General features: G+C 38.8%; 3 protein-coding genes across 3 annotated transcripts; 2 read left to right on the forward strand and 1 right to left on the reverse strand.

Annotated features, from left to right (window-relative positions):
* Nucleotides 1-5264: 5264 nt before the first annotated feature.
* Nucleotides 5265-6274, forward strand: LOC308698135 (trace amine-associated receptor 1-like; the record flags this gene model as incomplete). The annotated part of the gene is made up of 2 exons (XM_081378039.1): nt 5265-5592; nt 5664-6274. 2 exons carry the CDS (start codon nt 5265-5267, stop codon nt 6272-6274), a joined length of 939 nt encoding a protein of 312 aa, XP_081234165.1.
* A 6756-nt stretch (nt 6275-13030) lies between these two features.
* On the reverse strand, nt 13031-14011 carry LOC308698215 (trace amine-associated receptor 1-like; the record flags this gene model as incomplete). Its single annotated transcript, XM_081378132.1, has 1 exon — nt 13031-14011. The coding sequence occupies one exon, from the start codon at nt 14009-14011 to the stop codon at nt 13031-13033; it is 981 nt and encodes a 326-aa protein (XP_081234258.1).
* Nucleotides 14012-16264: 2253 nt separating this feature from the next.
* Nucleotides 16265-17257, forward strand: taar1b (trace amine associated receptor 1b; the record flags this gene model as incomplete). Its single annotated transcript, XM_081378133.1, has 1 exon — nt 16265-17257. One exon carries the CDS (start codon nt 16265-16267, stop codon nt 17255-17257), a length of 993 nt encoding a protein of 330 aa, XP_081234259.1.
* Nucleotides 17258-17962: the final 705 nt, after the last annotated feature.

Here is a 17962-nt window from a genome sequence, read left to right on the forward strand (position 1 = left end):
GATCTTGCTGCTCCCTGCCCATTGGTCGGCAGAGCTCACCCGTCTGATGCCGTGAGCTACTCCCGTCAAGAAGCGGCGTGAGCCCTCCCGATCGGGGATTTCCAAATCTTGCTGCTCCTCATTTGTCATCCAGTAGGGCCCGTCCGTCTAACGCTGCAGTGAGCTGCTCCCGCCAGAGGCAACACGGTCCCTCCTGGTCAGGGGGCTTAAATCACGCTGCTCCTCATTCATCGGCCGGTAGGGCAAGAAACGGCGCGAGCCCTCCCGACTGGTTGTTCCAATTTATAACTGCTCCCAGTTTGTGGGCCAGCAGGCATCAAATGTCCAGGCTTCTTCTCAAAAGATTCCACGCACGGACAGCACGCCAAATACGCATAATCTTTACTCTGTTTAATATGATGTAAGTGTGAACTCGTGAACCACTTACTAAGGTCACTGATCTTATGATTTTTTTTTTTTTAAATCAGTTTGTAGCCTACCTGATTTTCACTGTACAAGTGCAATAGTAGTACTTGTATTATATGTAGTTTAGATATTGCCTGAAATCATAATAAAATATATAACAGCCACCATTTCTGATAAGGTGGAACTAAGGATTATGGTGGATGTTTCTAGAAATTAAGGCTATTTTGGGTGCTGTTGTTGTTGCTATTTTACAAGTACACATTTTGTATATAAAAAAGTGTATTGTAAACTATGATGTATAAAAAGGTATTTTTTCTTTATATTTTAAATTTCAAAATAGCAACAAGCATGGCAGTCCTTTCATGGAATGACTCCTATCAGAAGGTAATTCTGTAAGTGAATTAACTGTTTTATCAGAATAAAAACCTGTTCAAATGAAATGCAGTTTTCTTGACTTTATGCAGAGCAATGCTGTGTATAGTTTATGTTCTGAATTATATGTAATGATCATACATTACTGAACTTTATGTTGCAGGCTGAAATTAAGTTTCCTCTTGTTTTAAACAGAGAAGCTGAATTGTGTAAATGGACGTAATAATCGTAAGTTTTAATGCCTTTACATCGGCTCCTAGTCCGCTCTAGAATTGACTTTGCCTCTGCTTGTTTTTAAATGTTTACATAGCCTCGCCCCCTCTAAACTTTCAGACTTGTTGTGTATACACCATCCATTGAGAACTCTTAGGTCTGCCAACCAGAGTTTGTTAACTGTTCCAAAGTTAAAGTTAAGGGTGACCGAGCTTTTTCCATAGCAGCACCTAAACTTTGGAACATTTACTGATTCATATTAGAACTGCACCAACATTACATATTTTTTCAATCAAAATTAAAAACGTATCTCTTCACTGTTGCCTATAACTTGTGATGTCCCTTGTTGTCTGTTGTTGTTTTGTTTTTTATTTTTGTTCATTGTTTTTGGTTTTAGAACATTGTGCAGCACATTGGTCAACTGTGGTTGTTTTTAATTGTGCTTTAGAAATAAATTGAGATTGAGAACATAAACCTTCAAAGCACATGAGACAATATGAAAAAGAATATGACCCTAAGATACAAATCTATACAACTGTCCTTTTTTATTCATTTTTTAAATACATGACAACATAAATTCTGCATGGCGGTCAAAAGTGGTAAAGCACTAAGTACTGAATATCTTGCCTATCAGCCTCTATCTTTTATTTGAGGAGATCCAGACATGCAAGAACACAATCCATTAAAAGGTTTAGCTATTTCTTCACAGTTCATTTCAATGGGAATTTCCATTCAGCTCCATCCGTTGACACCAAGGATTATCACTGTAATGATAAAGATATAGTTCTAAAAATCATTCCAAATACATGAGCAATATCACACGGGTAACAGTGCGATGAGACTGCATATCAGCACAGCAGTGCTGACCGAGGGAGTTCATAAATAAGAAACAACGGAGTGTCCTTAAAAAAACTCTTTTGTGCATGTAACGAAGTTAGACGTTGTGGGAAGAACGAGGTGGGAACCGGCGAATATTCAACAGACTTTAATACAATAAATGAAACAAATACAAAACGAAAGTAAAAGACAGCAGCCCCTCACGGACGACGGTCACTTTAGAACTATTAACGGAGGAACGTTGAGTCGCTTCATTAGAGTAGAGTATTATGGTATTATGAGAGAGAGATCGACTAAACGAGTATATTACATGCATCTGATAGCATTCATTCTTCAGGTCGATGAAACAAAGGTTATTTTAAAAAAATGATGCAACTTTTCCAAAGATACTGTATTTTAATTAAAAATATTTGGAATTGTAAATAACACTTAGCATTTATCTGATTTGCCTAATTCCTTTAATTTAGTGCTTCTCAGTCCATCCAGGCCCTTCGCTAATCTGACACACAGTTAAGTTAATAGAGCAGCACTTAACCTTTAAGCTGGTGAGTTGAATCACTGTTAAACAAGTGAAATATCCAAAACATGAAGTGCAGATGGGCCTACAGGATTGAGAACCATATGAATCCCTCGCTGCTACAACATAGACATCACATGCATACATGCTGTATGAACATAATAAACATGCTGAATCATTGCACGAAAGAAGTGCCATTTAAGTCCACAACATCTGATGTAGGTCACTAAAACCAAAAATCTGCTATGATGTGTTTTGCATGCCTAATTCTGCCTTCACGTGCTATCGGATTTTCGCAAATACGAGTTTCCTAGTTAAAAATTGGACATGAACGCTCTCTCAAGAATTTCGCCTTGTCTTGTTGTTACAATTTATACATGAATGATCATTTGAAGCATATTGTATGTTATACACAGCGAAAGTAGCCTGTATTTGACAAATTCCAGAATTGTCAGCAAGCTGAATATCCAATCACATGGCAGCAACTTAAAATGCATTTAGGCATGTAGACTTGGTCAAGACCAAGCGGCAACCTCCCCGTCTCTCCCTTGAAACCAACACGGAAGTGAGTTAAACTGTAATTCGTTGACTGGCCGCTTGAGGCTGTTGTCAGAATTGAGTCAAATCTGTATCTCCCCCATGTTAAAATGACCAACTTTACAGCAGAAAAAAACGTGTTTAAAGCCTGGTGTCTGTATGTGGATTTGGTCTATACAGCTAATTTTGCCCTTCATAACAACTGTGAGGGGGGTGAATTATTTTATAACTCGTCCGTTTAGTTGATTAATATTTAAATTTAAGGGTGTGGCCAGTGGCCACTTGAGTGACAGATGGATTGCCGCTGTCAGTGCTAGCCGTTTGTCTGCTGTTACTAGCCGTCACTTCACCTCAGCAATGTTAGCGGCTGAACTTGCCATCTCTGCAGTGTTTGTGCTTTTTTCGGGATTATTATTTCATACAATTTAATACTTGGGTAACGTTACAAAGCACGTCTTTGGATTCCGTCGTTATCGTTCGAGAGAACAACCAGCGCTGTATTTCAGTTGTTTTACTCTGTGAACATGCTCTAATGGATGTCTGACAATTTCGTTGCTTTTTGGGGTTTTCAAATTTAAAACGTCAATAAATGCTCGTTCGTTCTGCTCTCACGGAACAGATGGATTATAATATGCTTATGTACCGTCAGATGAAATCATGCAGGCGTCGGCGCTTTCTCCGTCCATGCAATAAATGCACATGAATGAGCGCGGATTTTCTAGCGCATTTACTTGCACTTCAAAGGCAATATATCTGTGGTTTAACCCATTTGAAAGACGGCCAAAATCAGAATTTAAAATGGACTGAATAAGCTCTCTACGAACTTGAGCAATGCCGCGCTGACGGACCATGAAAGAGTGATGGACATCGACATGTATGCACATAAATCACTGTTACACACAGACAACACTCTCGAAGTAATACTGTCTCACTTGTAGCCATGTCTTTTAACTATTATAATATTTCGAAGGGCAAAAATAGGAACGTTTAATTGGCTTTACATCATCAGCTACTCGATCACGTCGAGCTAGGTGATTTCAGATAGCCAGGCCAGGCTCCTGCTCCTCAGCTCCACTCACGCCCCGCCTGTTTGTCTATTTTCTGTTATTCGGGAGTGACGCAAGGCCAAGATGGCGACGGCCGGCTCCGCCCACTTTAGGCTTCAAAAATGCTCTTCAGAAACCTACGGGTGATGTCACGGACACTACGTCCATATTTTTTACAGTCTATGGTCAAGACGCTCTGCTGAAATTCAAGCTGAACATCCAGCCCGTTCTCATCCTAGGGCGTCATATATTGACGCTTTTGACATTTCGTCTACATCGAACGCACATGCACCCTTTAGGGTCAATATGAGATGCAGATAGAAATGGGCCAGAAGGCGCCTCCTAGTGGTCTAACCGTAACCCTACACCAGACCTAAACCTACCCATAACCGAACAAAGCTCTGTGCCTCTCATATTGACGCTAAAGGTTGCCATGTGCGTTCGATGTAGACGAAATGTCAAAAGCGTCAGTATATGATGCCCAAGGATGAGAATGCGTTGGAGCATCAGAATGGGGAAGAAAGGTGATATGAGTGACTTTGAACATGGCATGTTGTCGGTGCCAGAAGGGCTGGAGTATTTCAGAAACTGCTGATCAGTGACCCCATCACACCACTTATTGACCTCAAAATAATAGTGAACTATCACTTTAAATCATATGATCAAGAAGAAGTAATATCATTGGAGTCCTCAGAGAAGCCATGTTTAAAGTTTGACGTTCAATTCTCATTTATCATTTATAATTTGTTAACCAGATTTTTCAAACATGTTCACCGCATCACATATTAGGCAGACAAAAGTGTTTAGTATTGTTGTTGTTGTAATATTTGGGTGTTTGTTTTGGAGTGTTATTTGGGTTATGTTTTGAAATGTAGGTTTTGTCCGTATTTAGTTTATTCCAAATTCAGCCATTGTTGAGATGCAGTTTCAGAGCCTTGTTGTGCTTTTTTGTTGACATGTGGGAAGACTGTGTAACCTTGGAAACCTTGTGTGATTTGACAGTAGGGAGGTTGTTATGAAACTATTGTGCTACAGTATATATGTGCCCTCTCTTTAGCTCTGGTTCATTGTAGAAGGAAGGAAAGGTAAGAACATGGATGAGAGTCTGTGAAACAAGTTTCCATGTGGATGAACATGATTGGAGTATTGTTCAAAAAATAAAACTTCAGCGCAGATTTATTCTTCTATATGGTCAAGTTAAGTATTGCATTTAAAATCCATTGAGCTTTTAACATGTAATTCATTCATAGAGATTCATAAATACAGCTGCATTTTTGAAGGCTGGAATTGACTTCACTCCCTTGTTTCAAACAGGGAACCTCCAGTGAATTGTGTAAATGGATGCACAAGTCAACATCAACCAAAATGGAATCCTGGAAAAGCTTTTTCTTTGTTATGAGTTTAGTAACACGTCTTGTCCGAAGTTTGTCTATCCTTTGGAAACTCAAATATTACTCTACATCCTTTTTAGTGTCTCGTCGATTGTCACAATCATGGGAAACCTGTTGGTGATTATAACCGTCATTCATTTCAAGCAGCTTCACACACCAACTAACTACCTCATCCTGTCGCTGGCCGTGGCCGATCTGCTTGTAGGAGGAGTTGTGATGCCTCCCAGCATGCTGCGCTCCATCGAGACGTGCTGGTATCTGGGAGATTTGTTCTGTAAATACACAGCAGTCTTGATGTGACTTTGTGCACTGCGTCAATTTTAAACCTCTGTATCATTTCTTTAGACAGATATTATGCCATATGTTACCCCTTTCAATATCACAGTAAAATGACATCGCTGGCCACACTAGTTATGATTGTTATCAGCTGGACTGTTTCAGCTGCTCTGGGGTTTGGCATGATCTTCATGAAGCTTAATATTCTTGGCATTGAAGATTTTTACTATGAGAACATTAAATGTGATGGAAGTTGCGTATTGTTTCAGAGCAGAGAGGCAGCGACTATAATGTCATTGGCCTGTTTTTACATTCCCGCTTTTGTCATGCTCTGCATGTATCTGAAAATCTTACATGTGGCTAAACGGCAGGTGCAGGCCATTCAGAGTGTGAATTCTGAATTAAAAAAAGAGGGAAAAGCCACTAAGACTTTAGCCATCATCATGGGGGCGTTTCTGACTTTCTGGACACCTTTTTTCCTTTGTAATCTTATAGATCCCTTCATTGGATATTCTGTACCTCCACTGCTGTTTGACTTGTTCCTGTGGGTCGGCTACTATAATTCTACATGTAATCCCATAGTGTACGCCTTCTTTTACAGCTGGTTCAGACAAGCATTCAGAGTCATTCTGTCTGGAAGAATATTTCAGAGCAATTCTTCAAGAATAATGTTATTGTAAATGTGATAACACAGTGATCCAAGCCATATGTGTTTATAGGAACTTAATGAAACAAGACATTCTGCATTTGTTCATCATGTTTGTTAGCTCTCACATTGCTGTATTTTGATACCTGGCAGGCCTCAGAATTTTGCCTCAGCAATGCAGAAATAAAGTCCATCTGCAATGTTTCCTGATCATCCCCTGATTCATAACTCGCCCACTCCGCAAAAACTGATATGAGTTTATAATAAGTGTTTTTTTACGTCATTCAGGAAAAATAGCTCTTTGAAGAAAGTGCACTTGAAGATTTTCAGACTTGGTTTTGGAAATTGAATCTTGAATAAAAGTGTATCATTTCACATGGAAGTGAAAAAAATGCCAATGAAACGAGACAAAGTACACGTATTTTCAAGATTCATTCTCTAAAAACAAGTCTTAATATGTTATACATTGTTTTTTTCTCCAATGGATTTTGTTTCATGGAATTTTAGATACTTGGAACATTACAAAAAAATATTCATTAAGAATTGGATTTTTTGCAGAGCAAAGACCTACTTGTGGTAAAACTGCATGATCAGTGCTTAATCCAGTCTATCTCTGTCACACAAACTGAAGTGAATATACATAAGCAATCTCATATATAAAAAGCCTAAAGTGAGTTTGTTCTTGTGTCATTTTTAGCCAGTGTGTAAACAGAGTGAAGAAATACTTAACTTTAACTACACTTACAACAAGCTCAGTCTATCAAGGTCCTATCAAGATTTTTTTTTTTTTTTTTTTTTTTTTACAAATTCAACTTTTTTTGTGTGTAATGTTGTGGTTTGAAAATGAAAATGGTCTGAAAAGTTACAAAGCACAAAGTAAATTCCAAAGGGAGTTATTCTCTATATCAGAAAGCACGGTTTCTAAACTCCCTGAAACGCCTCCATTGTAGTTCTGATTTTTCCTCCGAGAACGAACATGTCACATTGCCACAATATTCCTCATTTAAATAATTCACGCCCAAGGCATATACAATAAAGGGACGAGGCCTGGTTGAGCTGCCTTAGTAGTGTATTGAAATGCCCTGTCCCAAATGGCACACTTCATATTCACTTTCGGTCTTGTGGACTTACAATGGCTGCCACGTGCGCGTGTCCGTTAAGTCTGTGAGACCGTAGAGTGTCCCATTTGACATTTTAGGTCTCAGAGGGGTGCTCGCGAGCAGTCGATATGCGCCCTCGATGCGCACTTTTGCTGAGCCCGCACTGATGCATTTCTTCCCGACAGTTAAAGCGGCATTACATCACGAATGTGCGGACTCGTAGGAAGACCACGGGTGCATAGGGTGCCATTTGGGACAGGGCCAAACTCGTGTTTATGGCAACAGGCGTGACACTTCCAAAACATGGTTGATCAATCACAACACACTGGTCCAGCTGACCAATTAGAGCACATTGTGCATTTCGGAAGGAGGGATTTCATAGAGACAGGATCTAAACAGGGGATACCCTGTACAATGATGTAACTCGCTGCTTAACCATCATAGTACGATGCATGGTTCTAGAAAGTCACAACTTTCCCAAAAAATTGTCACACTTCTGTCGTTTTAACATTATAGTTTATTTACATAACCAATAGAAAGCCGTTATTTTTTTTTATGTTTCTATGTTAATAATGTTAAAGGGGTCATATAATGGTACATGCACTTTTACAAGTTGATTGCACTGAAATGTCTGTTGGCAGTGCCTGTACACAACCATCCTATCATGATAAAAATCCATCCAGTGGTTTTGTTTTAATCTCCTTATATGTTTGACCCTCTCTGAAATCAAGCCGTTCGATATTGTGACGTCATAATATCCAACGCCCCTCCCGCGATTGTGAGTGACAGCCGTGTTTCAACACAAGACCCGCCCTGAGCAAGCTGTGACAGCTGTCGTCATAGTCCGCCATTGTTGATATGCTGGAGCAGAATGGCGTCTAAGCGATTGTGGTGTTCTGTTCTTAGATGTAATAAGGAACACAGCAGTCATTTGGATGTTCCTAAATCCGAGCCGTTAAAGATGCAGTGGCTGAGTTTTGTTTTTGAAGCGATATGCCCAAAGGATTGACGCGGGTCGCGGGGATTCCCTCACGGGGATTCCCCACGATCATCCATGCTTTCATGTTTGCGTGAATCATTTCACACCAGACAGCTTTACAAACGAGAAAAAACGGATCGGTACCAACGTGTTCAAATAACACAGTGATCCAAGCCATATGTGTTTATAGGAACTTAATGAAACAAGACATTCTGCATTTGTTCATCATGTTTGTTAGCTCTCACATTGCTGTATTTTGATACCTGGCAGGCCTCAGAATTTTGCCTCAGCAATGCAGAAATAAAGTCCATCTGCAATGTTTCCTGATCATCCCCTGATTCATAACTCGCCCACTCCGCAAAAACTGATATGAGTTTATAATAAGTGTTTTTTTACGTCATTCAGGAAAAATAGCTCTTTGAAGAAAGTGCACTTGAAGATTTTCAGACTTGGTTTTGGAAATTGAATCTTGAATAAAAGTGTATCATTTCACATGGAAGTGAAAAAAATGCCAATGAAACGAGACAAAGTACACGTATTTTCAAGATTCATTCTCTAAAAACAAGTCTTAATATGTTATACATTGTTTTTTTCTCCAATGGATTTTGTTTCATGGAATTTTAGATACTTGGAACATTACAAAAAAAATATTCATTAAGAATTGGATTTTTTGCAGAGCAAAGACCTACTTGTGGTAAAACTGCATGATCAGTGCTTAATCCAGTCTATCTCTGTCACACAAACTGAAGTGAATATACATAAGCAATCTCATATATAAAAAGCCTAAAGTGAGTTTGTTCTTGTGTCATTTTTAGCCAGTGTGTAAACAGAGTGAAGAAATACTTAACTTTAACTACACTTACAACAAGCTCAGTCTATCAAGGTCCTATCAAGATTTTTTTTTTTTTTTTTTTTTTTTTTACAAATTCAACTTTTTTTGTGTGTAATGTTGTGGTTTGAAAATGAAAATGGTCTGAAAAGTTACAAAGCACAAAGTAAATTCCAAAGGGAGTTATTCTCTATATCAGAAAGCACGGTTTCTAAACTCCCTGAAACGCCTCCATTGTAGTTCTGATTTTTCCTCCGAGAACGAACATGTCACATTGCCACAATATTCCTCATTTAAATAATTCACGCCCAAGGCATATACAATAAAGGGACGAGGCCTGGTTGAGCTGCCTTAGTAGTGTATTGAAATGCCCTGTCCCAAATGGCACACTTCATATTCACTTTCGGTCTTGTGGACTTACAATGGCTGCCACGTGCGCGTGTCCGTTAAGTCTGTGAGACCGTAGAGTGTCCCATTTGACATTTTAGGTCTCAGAGGGGTGCTCGCGAGCAGTCGATATGCGCCCTCGATGCGCACTTTTGCTGAGCCCGCACTGATGCATTTCTTCCCGACAGTTAAAGCGGCATTACATCACGAATGTGCGGACTCGTAGGAAGACCACGGGTGCATAGGGTGCCATTTGGGACAGGGCCAAACTCGTGTTTATGGCAACAGGCGTGACACTTCCAAAACATGGTTGATCAATCACAACACACTGGTCCAGCTGACCAATTAGAGCACATTGTGCATTTCGGAAGGAGGGATTTCATAGAGACAGGATCTAAACAGGGGATACCCTGTACAATGATGTAACTCGCTGCTTAACCATCATAGTACGATGCATGGTTCTAGAAAGTCACAACTTTCCCAAAAAATTGTCACACTTCTGTCGTTTTAACATTATAGTTTATTTACATAACCAATAGAAAGCCGTTATTTTTTTTTATGTTTCTATGTTAATAATGTTAAAGGGGTCATATAATGGTACATGCACTTTTACAAGTTGATTGCACTGAAATGTCTGTTGGCAGTGCCTGTACACAACCATCCTATCATGATAAAAATCCATCCAGTGGTTTTGTTTTAATCTCCTTATATGTTTGACCCTCTCTGAAATCAAGCCGTTCGATATTGTGACGTCATAATATCCAACGCCCCTCCCGCGATTGTGAGTGACAGCCGTGTTTCAACACAAGACCCGCCCTGAGCAAGCTGTGACAGCTGTCGTCATAGTCCGCCATTGTTGATATGCTGGAGCAGAATGGCGTCTAAGCGATTGTGGTGTTCTGTTCTTAGATGTAATAAGGAACACAGCAGTCTTTTGGATGTTCCTAAATCCGAGCCGTTAAAGATGCAGTGGCTGAGTTTTGTTTTTGAAGCGATATGCCCAAAGGATTGACGCGGGTCGCGGGGATTCCCTCACGGGGATTCCCCACGATCATCCATGCTTTCATGTTTGCGTGAATCATTTCACACCAGACAGCTTTACAAACGAGAAAAAACGGATCGGTACCAACGTGTTCCTGCTGAACCTCCAGAAGATGTGAGTGTAATGTTTTATTAACCTTTATATTAGTATTTATATTAATCTTTGCGAAATTTGCAAACCTTGCTGCAGGCTTCACGATGAATGCATCAAGGTTTACACTCAGGGTACATTACGGCATGTTTTCTATGTACGACGTTCTCAATATAATTCATAATCCCACGTTTATAATGAACAACACGTGGTTATTGTGTTAGAAACGGTGTACGCACAGAACAGAGGGGCGGGGTGAGCAAAGCTCATTATCATTTAAAGACACATGCACTAAAACGGCGTGCTGAAAACAGAGCTGTTTTTGACCAGGTAAAATTAGTGTTTTCTTACAATACTAATGAGAATTTTTAATTAAAGTATATGACAAACTTTTAATTTAGACCCTAAATAATCATATTAGCTTGTACAAAAATGGCATTATATGACCCCTTTAATATGCAGTATTTGGCATACTTCCATATACTGTAGGCTACATAATGTTCATTCTGTCAGCTTTCTCCACGTAATGTAGTAATGAACTTAGGACTACTTCACTGTTTTGTTCCCTGTTGATTTTTAAACATGACTTATGTAAGTCCACGTCACACAACAAGAAACTATGCTTCTAACCACAGCTCGAGAGAAGGGACGAAGACTGAGGCCTTGTCCACACAGAGACGCATTTACCTGTATACGTAAAAATATTGTATCGTATCGGCGTTTCATCCATACGGATCCGGCTGTTTGGGAGCCTGAAACGGATATTTTTTTAAAACCGGATTCCAGAATGGATAAATCTGAAAACGACACACTTGTGTCAACGTGCGGGGCGGGCTTTAGCATATCGTTAACTGCTGCGAAGCAGTGGAGTCTTTAAGAGGAGACAGGTTATCTGGTATATTTTTCTGGTGATTTGAAAAATTGGGTACATTTAGCAATATAGCTAGTGAATTATGTATATGATGTTATGTATATTACGATGTTATGATGAACTATATGCTTTTCTCCGTATATCTACGTTCTATGATGTTCAAAGCGTTTCTAAGGATGCAGATTTTTAGAAGGCTGCTGTCTGACTCTACAGTTACACTTTTACTACAGTTAAGTTGACCGAGTGGATCAGGTAGTCTGAGCTTGTTTGATTGATTATTAGCATATACTAAATAAAGCAAGAGTGTAGAGTTACATTCAAGCTAGTTTAAGGCATGAAGACATTATTTCACAGGTAAAAACTAAATATGTAGTTTTGGTGACCAAAGATGAGTTTTAAGGGATAAAATGATTGACTACAGGGGGACTTTAAACACTAAGCATTTTATGTACTGATTCTATTCATATTTAGTCTCTTTCCTCAAAGCAAGGCAGTGTGAATGCAGCTGTAGCCCCTGCTGGTCATTATCAAAAATCATTGTTCTTCATATCTCCCTTTCAAAGAATTTTTTCAAGCCACATTTAAATCACAAATATTTCATTATAGTGCAATGGATTTCTACAGCTCAGAGAAGGTTTTTTTTTTTTTTTTTTTTTTTTTTTTTTTGTCACGACGCCCTTGCATCTTTATAATGATTATTCACTTAAGTTGGGGAATTCGCTATTGTTCTATTCCTAGAGCATTTTAACTGGAGGGCCAGTTGTGATTTTATGAGGGCAATAATATTAAATAGTTGCTAGTACATTTATTACATAAATTAATAATTCTATCATACTACAATTTTGTTATTAATAGCAATACTTATATATCACAAATTATTTGGTGATATATGATTCATTATTCATATAAGAATTAATTAACAATTTTTAAATATAAAAATGTGATATTGTGATATTTTTATTGGGATTTAGTGATAACATTCTCTGCTGTCAATGAAAATGTGGGGAAAGGGCCAAAGATGGGTATAGCCAACATATGATAAGAAACAATAGGAAAGGATTAGGAGGTCTATGTGAGTCAAAAGGCCTCAGTTGATCTTTATGGAATGAAAACACCAAATGTCTTATTTTATGTAGGCATGATTTAAACACAAACACAGGTTTGATGCTCAAGAAGCATTAAATTCCTTAGATTATTCAAGAACGAGTGATTAAGAAAGAAAGGCAGTAGGGAATTTGCATCATTAAAGCAAAAAAGCATTAATCAAAACACAATAGAAATAGAAACAGGGTTAACAGTGACTAAATAAGTTCATGCATGCTCTGTATATTAAATTAAAGTATCTTAATGATAATGATTATAATGTGGTTCAAGACATTTTATAATGAATAGAGACTTCACATGCACTGAAAAGGACATGTTAATGAAAAAAGAAGAAAACATTTTGAATGAAAAAATGAAATAACGTGCTTCTAGATTTCCTATGGGCCCTTTAGCACAATTTATATATTTTTTTGTATAAAAGTTTGGATTTTTCTCTGAACCAGCCGTAAAAGAAAGCATAAATCAACGGGTTAAAAACTGCATTCAAATAAGCCACCCACATAAGGACCTCATATAAAAGTGCTGGAATTGTGTGGTTAACCACAGGATCTATGATGTTACACATGAAATAAGGTGTCCAGCAAGACATAAAAACTCCAATGACAATAGCAAGCGTCTTAGTGGCTTTCAGATCCTTTTTACTAACTGATGAGCTTGAAGGGTAGTTATTTATAACACGAACATGTTTCTGTGCTATAACAAAAATCCTGCTGTAAATGCTGACAATTATAAACATGGGGAGGAAGTAAAACACAATCGAATAAGTCACTCCGATTTCTCTTCCATGCAATGCTAAACACCCTCCCTTACAAGCAACATGCAGCTCCTCGGTTCTTTTTACCTCGATTTTCAGCTCTGAGAATATGATGCCAAAGCCAATAAAGGCAGAGAAGCACCAGCTGAACAGGATCATGGCTATGCTCACACGCATGGTAATTCTGCGGTGATAATGAAGTGGTTGGCAAACTGCGTAATAACGGTCAATTGAAATGAAAGTGAGGTGCAAAACAGATGCGTTACACAGCGTAAAATCAGTGCCGGAGTGAAACTTGCAGAAGAAGTCTCCAAAATACCAGCATGTCTCCAAAGAGCGCACCATACTGGGGGGCATGACAAAGCTGCCCAGGAGCAGGTCGGCTACGGCCATTGAGACGATCAGGTAGTTGGTGGGTGTGTGGAGCTGCTGGAAAGAGGAGATGGTGCAGATGACCCACAGGTTGCCGAACACAATCACAATGATGGTTATAGCAAAGAGGAAGTATAGGGGAGCACGAATGACAGGATAATAGACAGTCTTTACACACGAGTCGTTCAGTCGTTCGAAACAGAGGCCGAAAGACTCTGCTGTCCACAGTTGACTCAGAGTCATTGTACAGGCACTTGAATACCTATGAGAAAACAAGAGGATATTAGGTCTCATTTTTGGTGTAAATGGAATATGTTAAATATAAAATATTGTATAAAGACCCAGTGAGGCAATTCATTAAATTAGTAATTAATTTAAAAATACATATAGTTTAATTACAAAAGAAGTTAAATTACATACTTAAAATATAAAAATAGTTTGCTAAATTTATATCTGTAAATTCAATATGTGAGTGTTTTGTCTGTTTTTTTTTTTTTTTTAATCTTACCACAGAAAGACTTCCTGCGTCCTGAGCAGATGATGGAACGTCTGTATTTTCTTGCCTTTTGAATACTTTCACACAGAGAATGTGTTTCTCTGAACCAATAAAAAAAGGGCTTTGTCTTGTCATGTGATAACAAGGAATTCCTAATTGGCTTTCGGGTCTCAAGATGCTGTAAGAGTAAACCATGTGTGTTTCTAGTGGTCAGTTTGGCTGGTTGTTCAGCTAGCCCCTGCTGGTAGGTAATGTAACTGCACCATCTGGAGGAAAAAGCATGTTTTTCTATTGATGCCTATTAAAAAAAATAGTTTTGGAATATGGAAATGTGTAATTATAATAAAGTATGTTTTGCTAATGATTTGTAGTTTTTTTAAAAGGCTCTTAGGGGCCAGTTACACAACACTGTTTTTATGCGTTTTGGGGGCCTGAAAACGCAAACTTTTTTAAACGGGTTTCAAAGTTAAAAGTTGTTGAAAACGATTGCATTATCTTCATGTAAACTACAAAAACGTGAGTTTGGGAAATCAGTAAAACACAACAAAATCAAGCCACAACACAATGGAAATGCTCCCGACCACTACTCGGAGCGCGGTAAAGTTAGATTTCCAGAGTCGGCAGTCTTACAAAAATATCAATACCACGATTAGTTTTAACAGTGTGTAACCATTGTATATGGACATGAAATATTAATTCAAAATCACCTACGTGTGTTATAGCTGCATATTTATACCTGAGAGAATACTTTGACGTGCCGCCTAAGGGAGCATCTGCCAATTCCAACAAGTGGTTAAAACGTATAAATTGTGACTTGTGTCCGTTGTGTTGTGAACTTATGTTTGCTTTTTAAATTTCATTGTGTTGGGCGCTATACTGGGCCACCGTAGCCTACCCTTAAAGCATGAAATAGACTTTTTTATTAAACATTGAATATTTAAATTTTTTTTTCTTGTCTGCTGTCTTTGAGACTTTGTGCATTCTTGTGGTGTCATCAGCCAATCAGCTTTGTCATGATGTCACTTTCTTGCAGTTTCAGAAACTGCACTCAGTTCCAGAAACATTTGTTTTGAGTTATAAATCCCATGTGACTAATATTTGACCACCTCGAAACTTGGGAAAACACATTTAATGCCTTTAAGTGCAAACTGTTCACTGATGAAGTATCTGTAATGTAATGAGATTGCTGTAATGTAAAATGAGATTAAATCCTCAGGTCTAAATAGTCCTCAGGTCATTGTTTTGGAAATAAATGATGATATACAGATCTTATCTATATGCTAGTTATATATGGCCACATTCCGTCCTTTCCCCCTAAAAATAATTAATAATTGAATGTTCTTTAGGACAACCAAGTTAGGTTCCAGTCCATTGTGGCCATGCTTTTTTATTCCTTATCTCCCCGTTCACTTATCAGCCTTGTGTATGCTAATAGTGTGCTTTCATGGAGATGGGAATGAAGCTTTTGTACTGATTTCTTAACATGCAGCTGTTTGCTCTTGTAGTCCACATGTGCATGTAAATGCAAACAAACTTAGTTACAGTTGTTATTTTAACATGACTCATGGAAAAAATATATAGACAGTTTGACTGGACTTTGCCCCGTTAGGTGTATAAAGCAGGTGGAATAATTTAATATGCAAATTAGTTGCTAACAGAAGCTGGAAAGACACATTCAGTTCTTTCTAAGTATCTCTATTAATATTTTATGAGAAAATGTGCTGCTTAGAGAGACTATAGTAGCTTTTTCTATTGGAACTCCTTAAAAGGAAAATTCTGGAAAACTCATGTCTCCCTTGGGGGAAAGTCTGTTTGGACTTTAATTTAAACCATGGCGTTATTTATAGCCATTTTAAAATGTAGATGGTACAAATGTCAACAGAGCTATTTGAATTATACAGACTAAAACCAGCCCATCCACAAGACCATTAGTTTTCATGAGTTTCTGCTTCATGTTCATTCAACATCGGATCAAGCTCAATGGACTATGAAACACTAAAATGGATCTCTGTTATGAGGCTTTGAATGGATCCTGTGGGAAGTATGTACGACCGAACAGTGTCCACGTTCCGATGCTCATCGCTGTGATGTTGATCACTTTTGTGACTGTCATTGGGAATTTACTGGTCATCATCTCCATAGGGCATTTCAAGCAACTCCACACACCAACAAACCAGCTGATTCTGTCTCTCGCTCTGTGTGACTTTCTGCTCGGGCTGTTTGTAATGCCGTTGAGTGCCGTTCGTTCCATTCAGGGCTGTTGGTACTTTGGTGATTTCTTGTGTAAGTTACACACATGTGTTGACATTACTCTCAGCACCGCTTCGATTTTCCATCTTGTGAGTGTGTCTGCTGAGCGCTGTTGTGCCGTGTGCGGCCCATTAACATATCATTCCCGCATCGGTTTTCCAACTGTGCTGTTAATGATCTCTACCAGCTGGCTAATCCCTGCTATATTTGCTTATGCGATTACCTTCTTCGAGCTCAACCTCCAGGGTGGCAAGGACTTCTACGAAGCACATGTACGCTGTGTGGGAGGGTGCCACGTCTTCTTTGGTCAAGGTCCGGCGGTGGTCACCTCCCTGGTTTCTTTCTACATCCCTGGCTTCATCATTATTGGGATCTATTCTAGAATCTACATGGTGGCCCAAAACCATGCGAGATCTATTAATCATCAACTGAACCAGCTGAGGAGAAGTTATCCATCAGGAAGCAGACATTATCGGGCACGGAAGGCTACGAAAACGATTGCTATCGTGGTTGGAGTTTTCCTGGTTTGCTGGACTCCCTTTTTCCTCTGTAACATCCTGAATCCTTTTATTGGCTACACAACACCACCAATGCTGATTGATGCACTTGTTTGGTTTGGCTATGTTAATTCCACCTTAAATCCTTTTATTTATGCATTCATGTATTCTTGGTTTAGAAAGGCTGTGAGGATTGTTGTAACTGGGGAAATATTTCAAAACAATAGCAGCAGAAAACAGTTATAAATGTAACCAAGGCCTAATTCAGAACAGGGGCGGAGCGGGGGGGTGGGGGGGGGGGGGGTGGCTAATTGGGCTTAAGCCCTGAATGTTTTGTCAAAAGCCCAGAATCTTTTAGGTTTTTTAAAATAACTTCAACTTTGTTTCATTTCCTCTCAGTCTTTCTGACTGAGGCGCCAAAAAATGAAACAAAAGCTCTATTACCGTGCGTGGTGGCGGACGGTAATGGATCGCGCATCACTCAGCTTGTTTGCCAACTGCCAATAAAAACTAACGAAGAAGAATATAAATTTTCTTCTTCGTCGTTGTCATCAGGGGCTGGCGGGCTGTTGTAAGTTTCACCGGCGTCGTAGCGAGCTTACTGGCTAACCGGCTGAAGTTAATATGGACGTAACCGAAGGGAGGGGGGCTCGTAAAACCAAAACACACATCTTGTATCAAATGGTAAGTTATCTCAGGGCATGTTTTACAGCTAATCTCGGCACATTAGTGGGATAAGAAGAGAGACTAATTGATAATATAGTGATAAAGAAGATTAGAAAGACATGAGAAAGTATATTTCCTCCTCCTGATGTCAACAATTCCAAGTACAGATGCATCAATATCGTGGAAAATTTATTTTTTTTCCCCCATACTTTAATTTAAGTAAATAATTTAAGTAATTTTTTTATATATTCTACATTCATTACATACAAAGTAAAATATTTCAAG

This window comes from Scardinius erythrophthalmus, assembly GCF_964197995.2.
Source record: "Scardinius erythrophthalmus genome assembly, chromosome: 11".
Lineage (NCBI taxonomy): Eukaryota > Metazoa > Chordata > Actinopteri > Cypriniformes > Leuciscidae > Scardinius > Scardinius erythrophthalmus.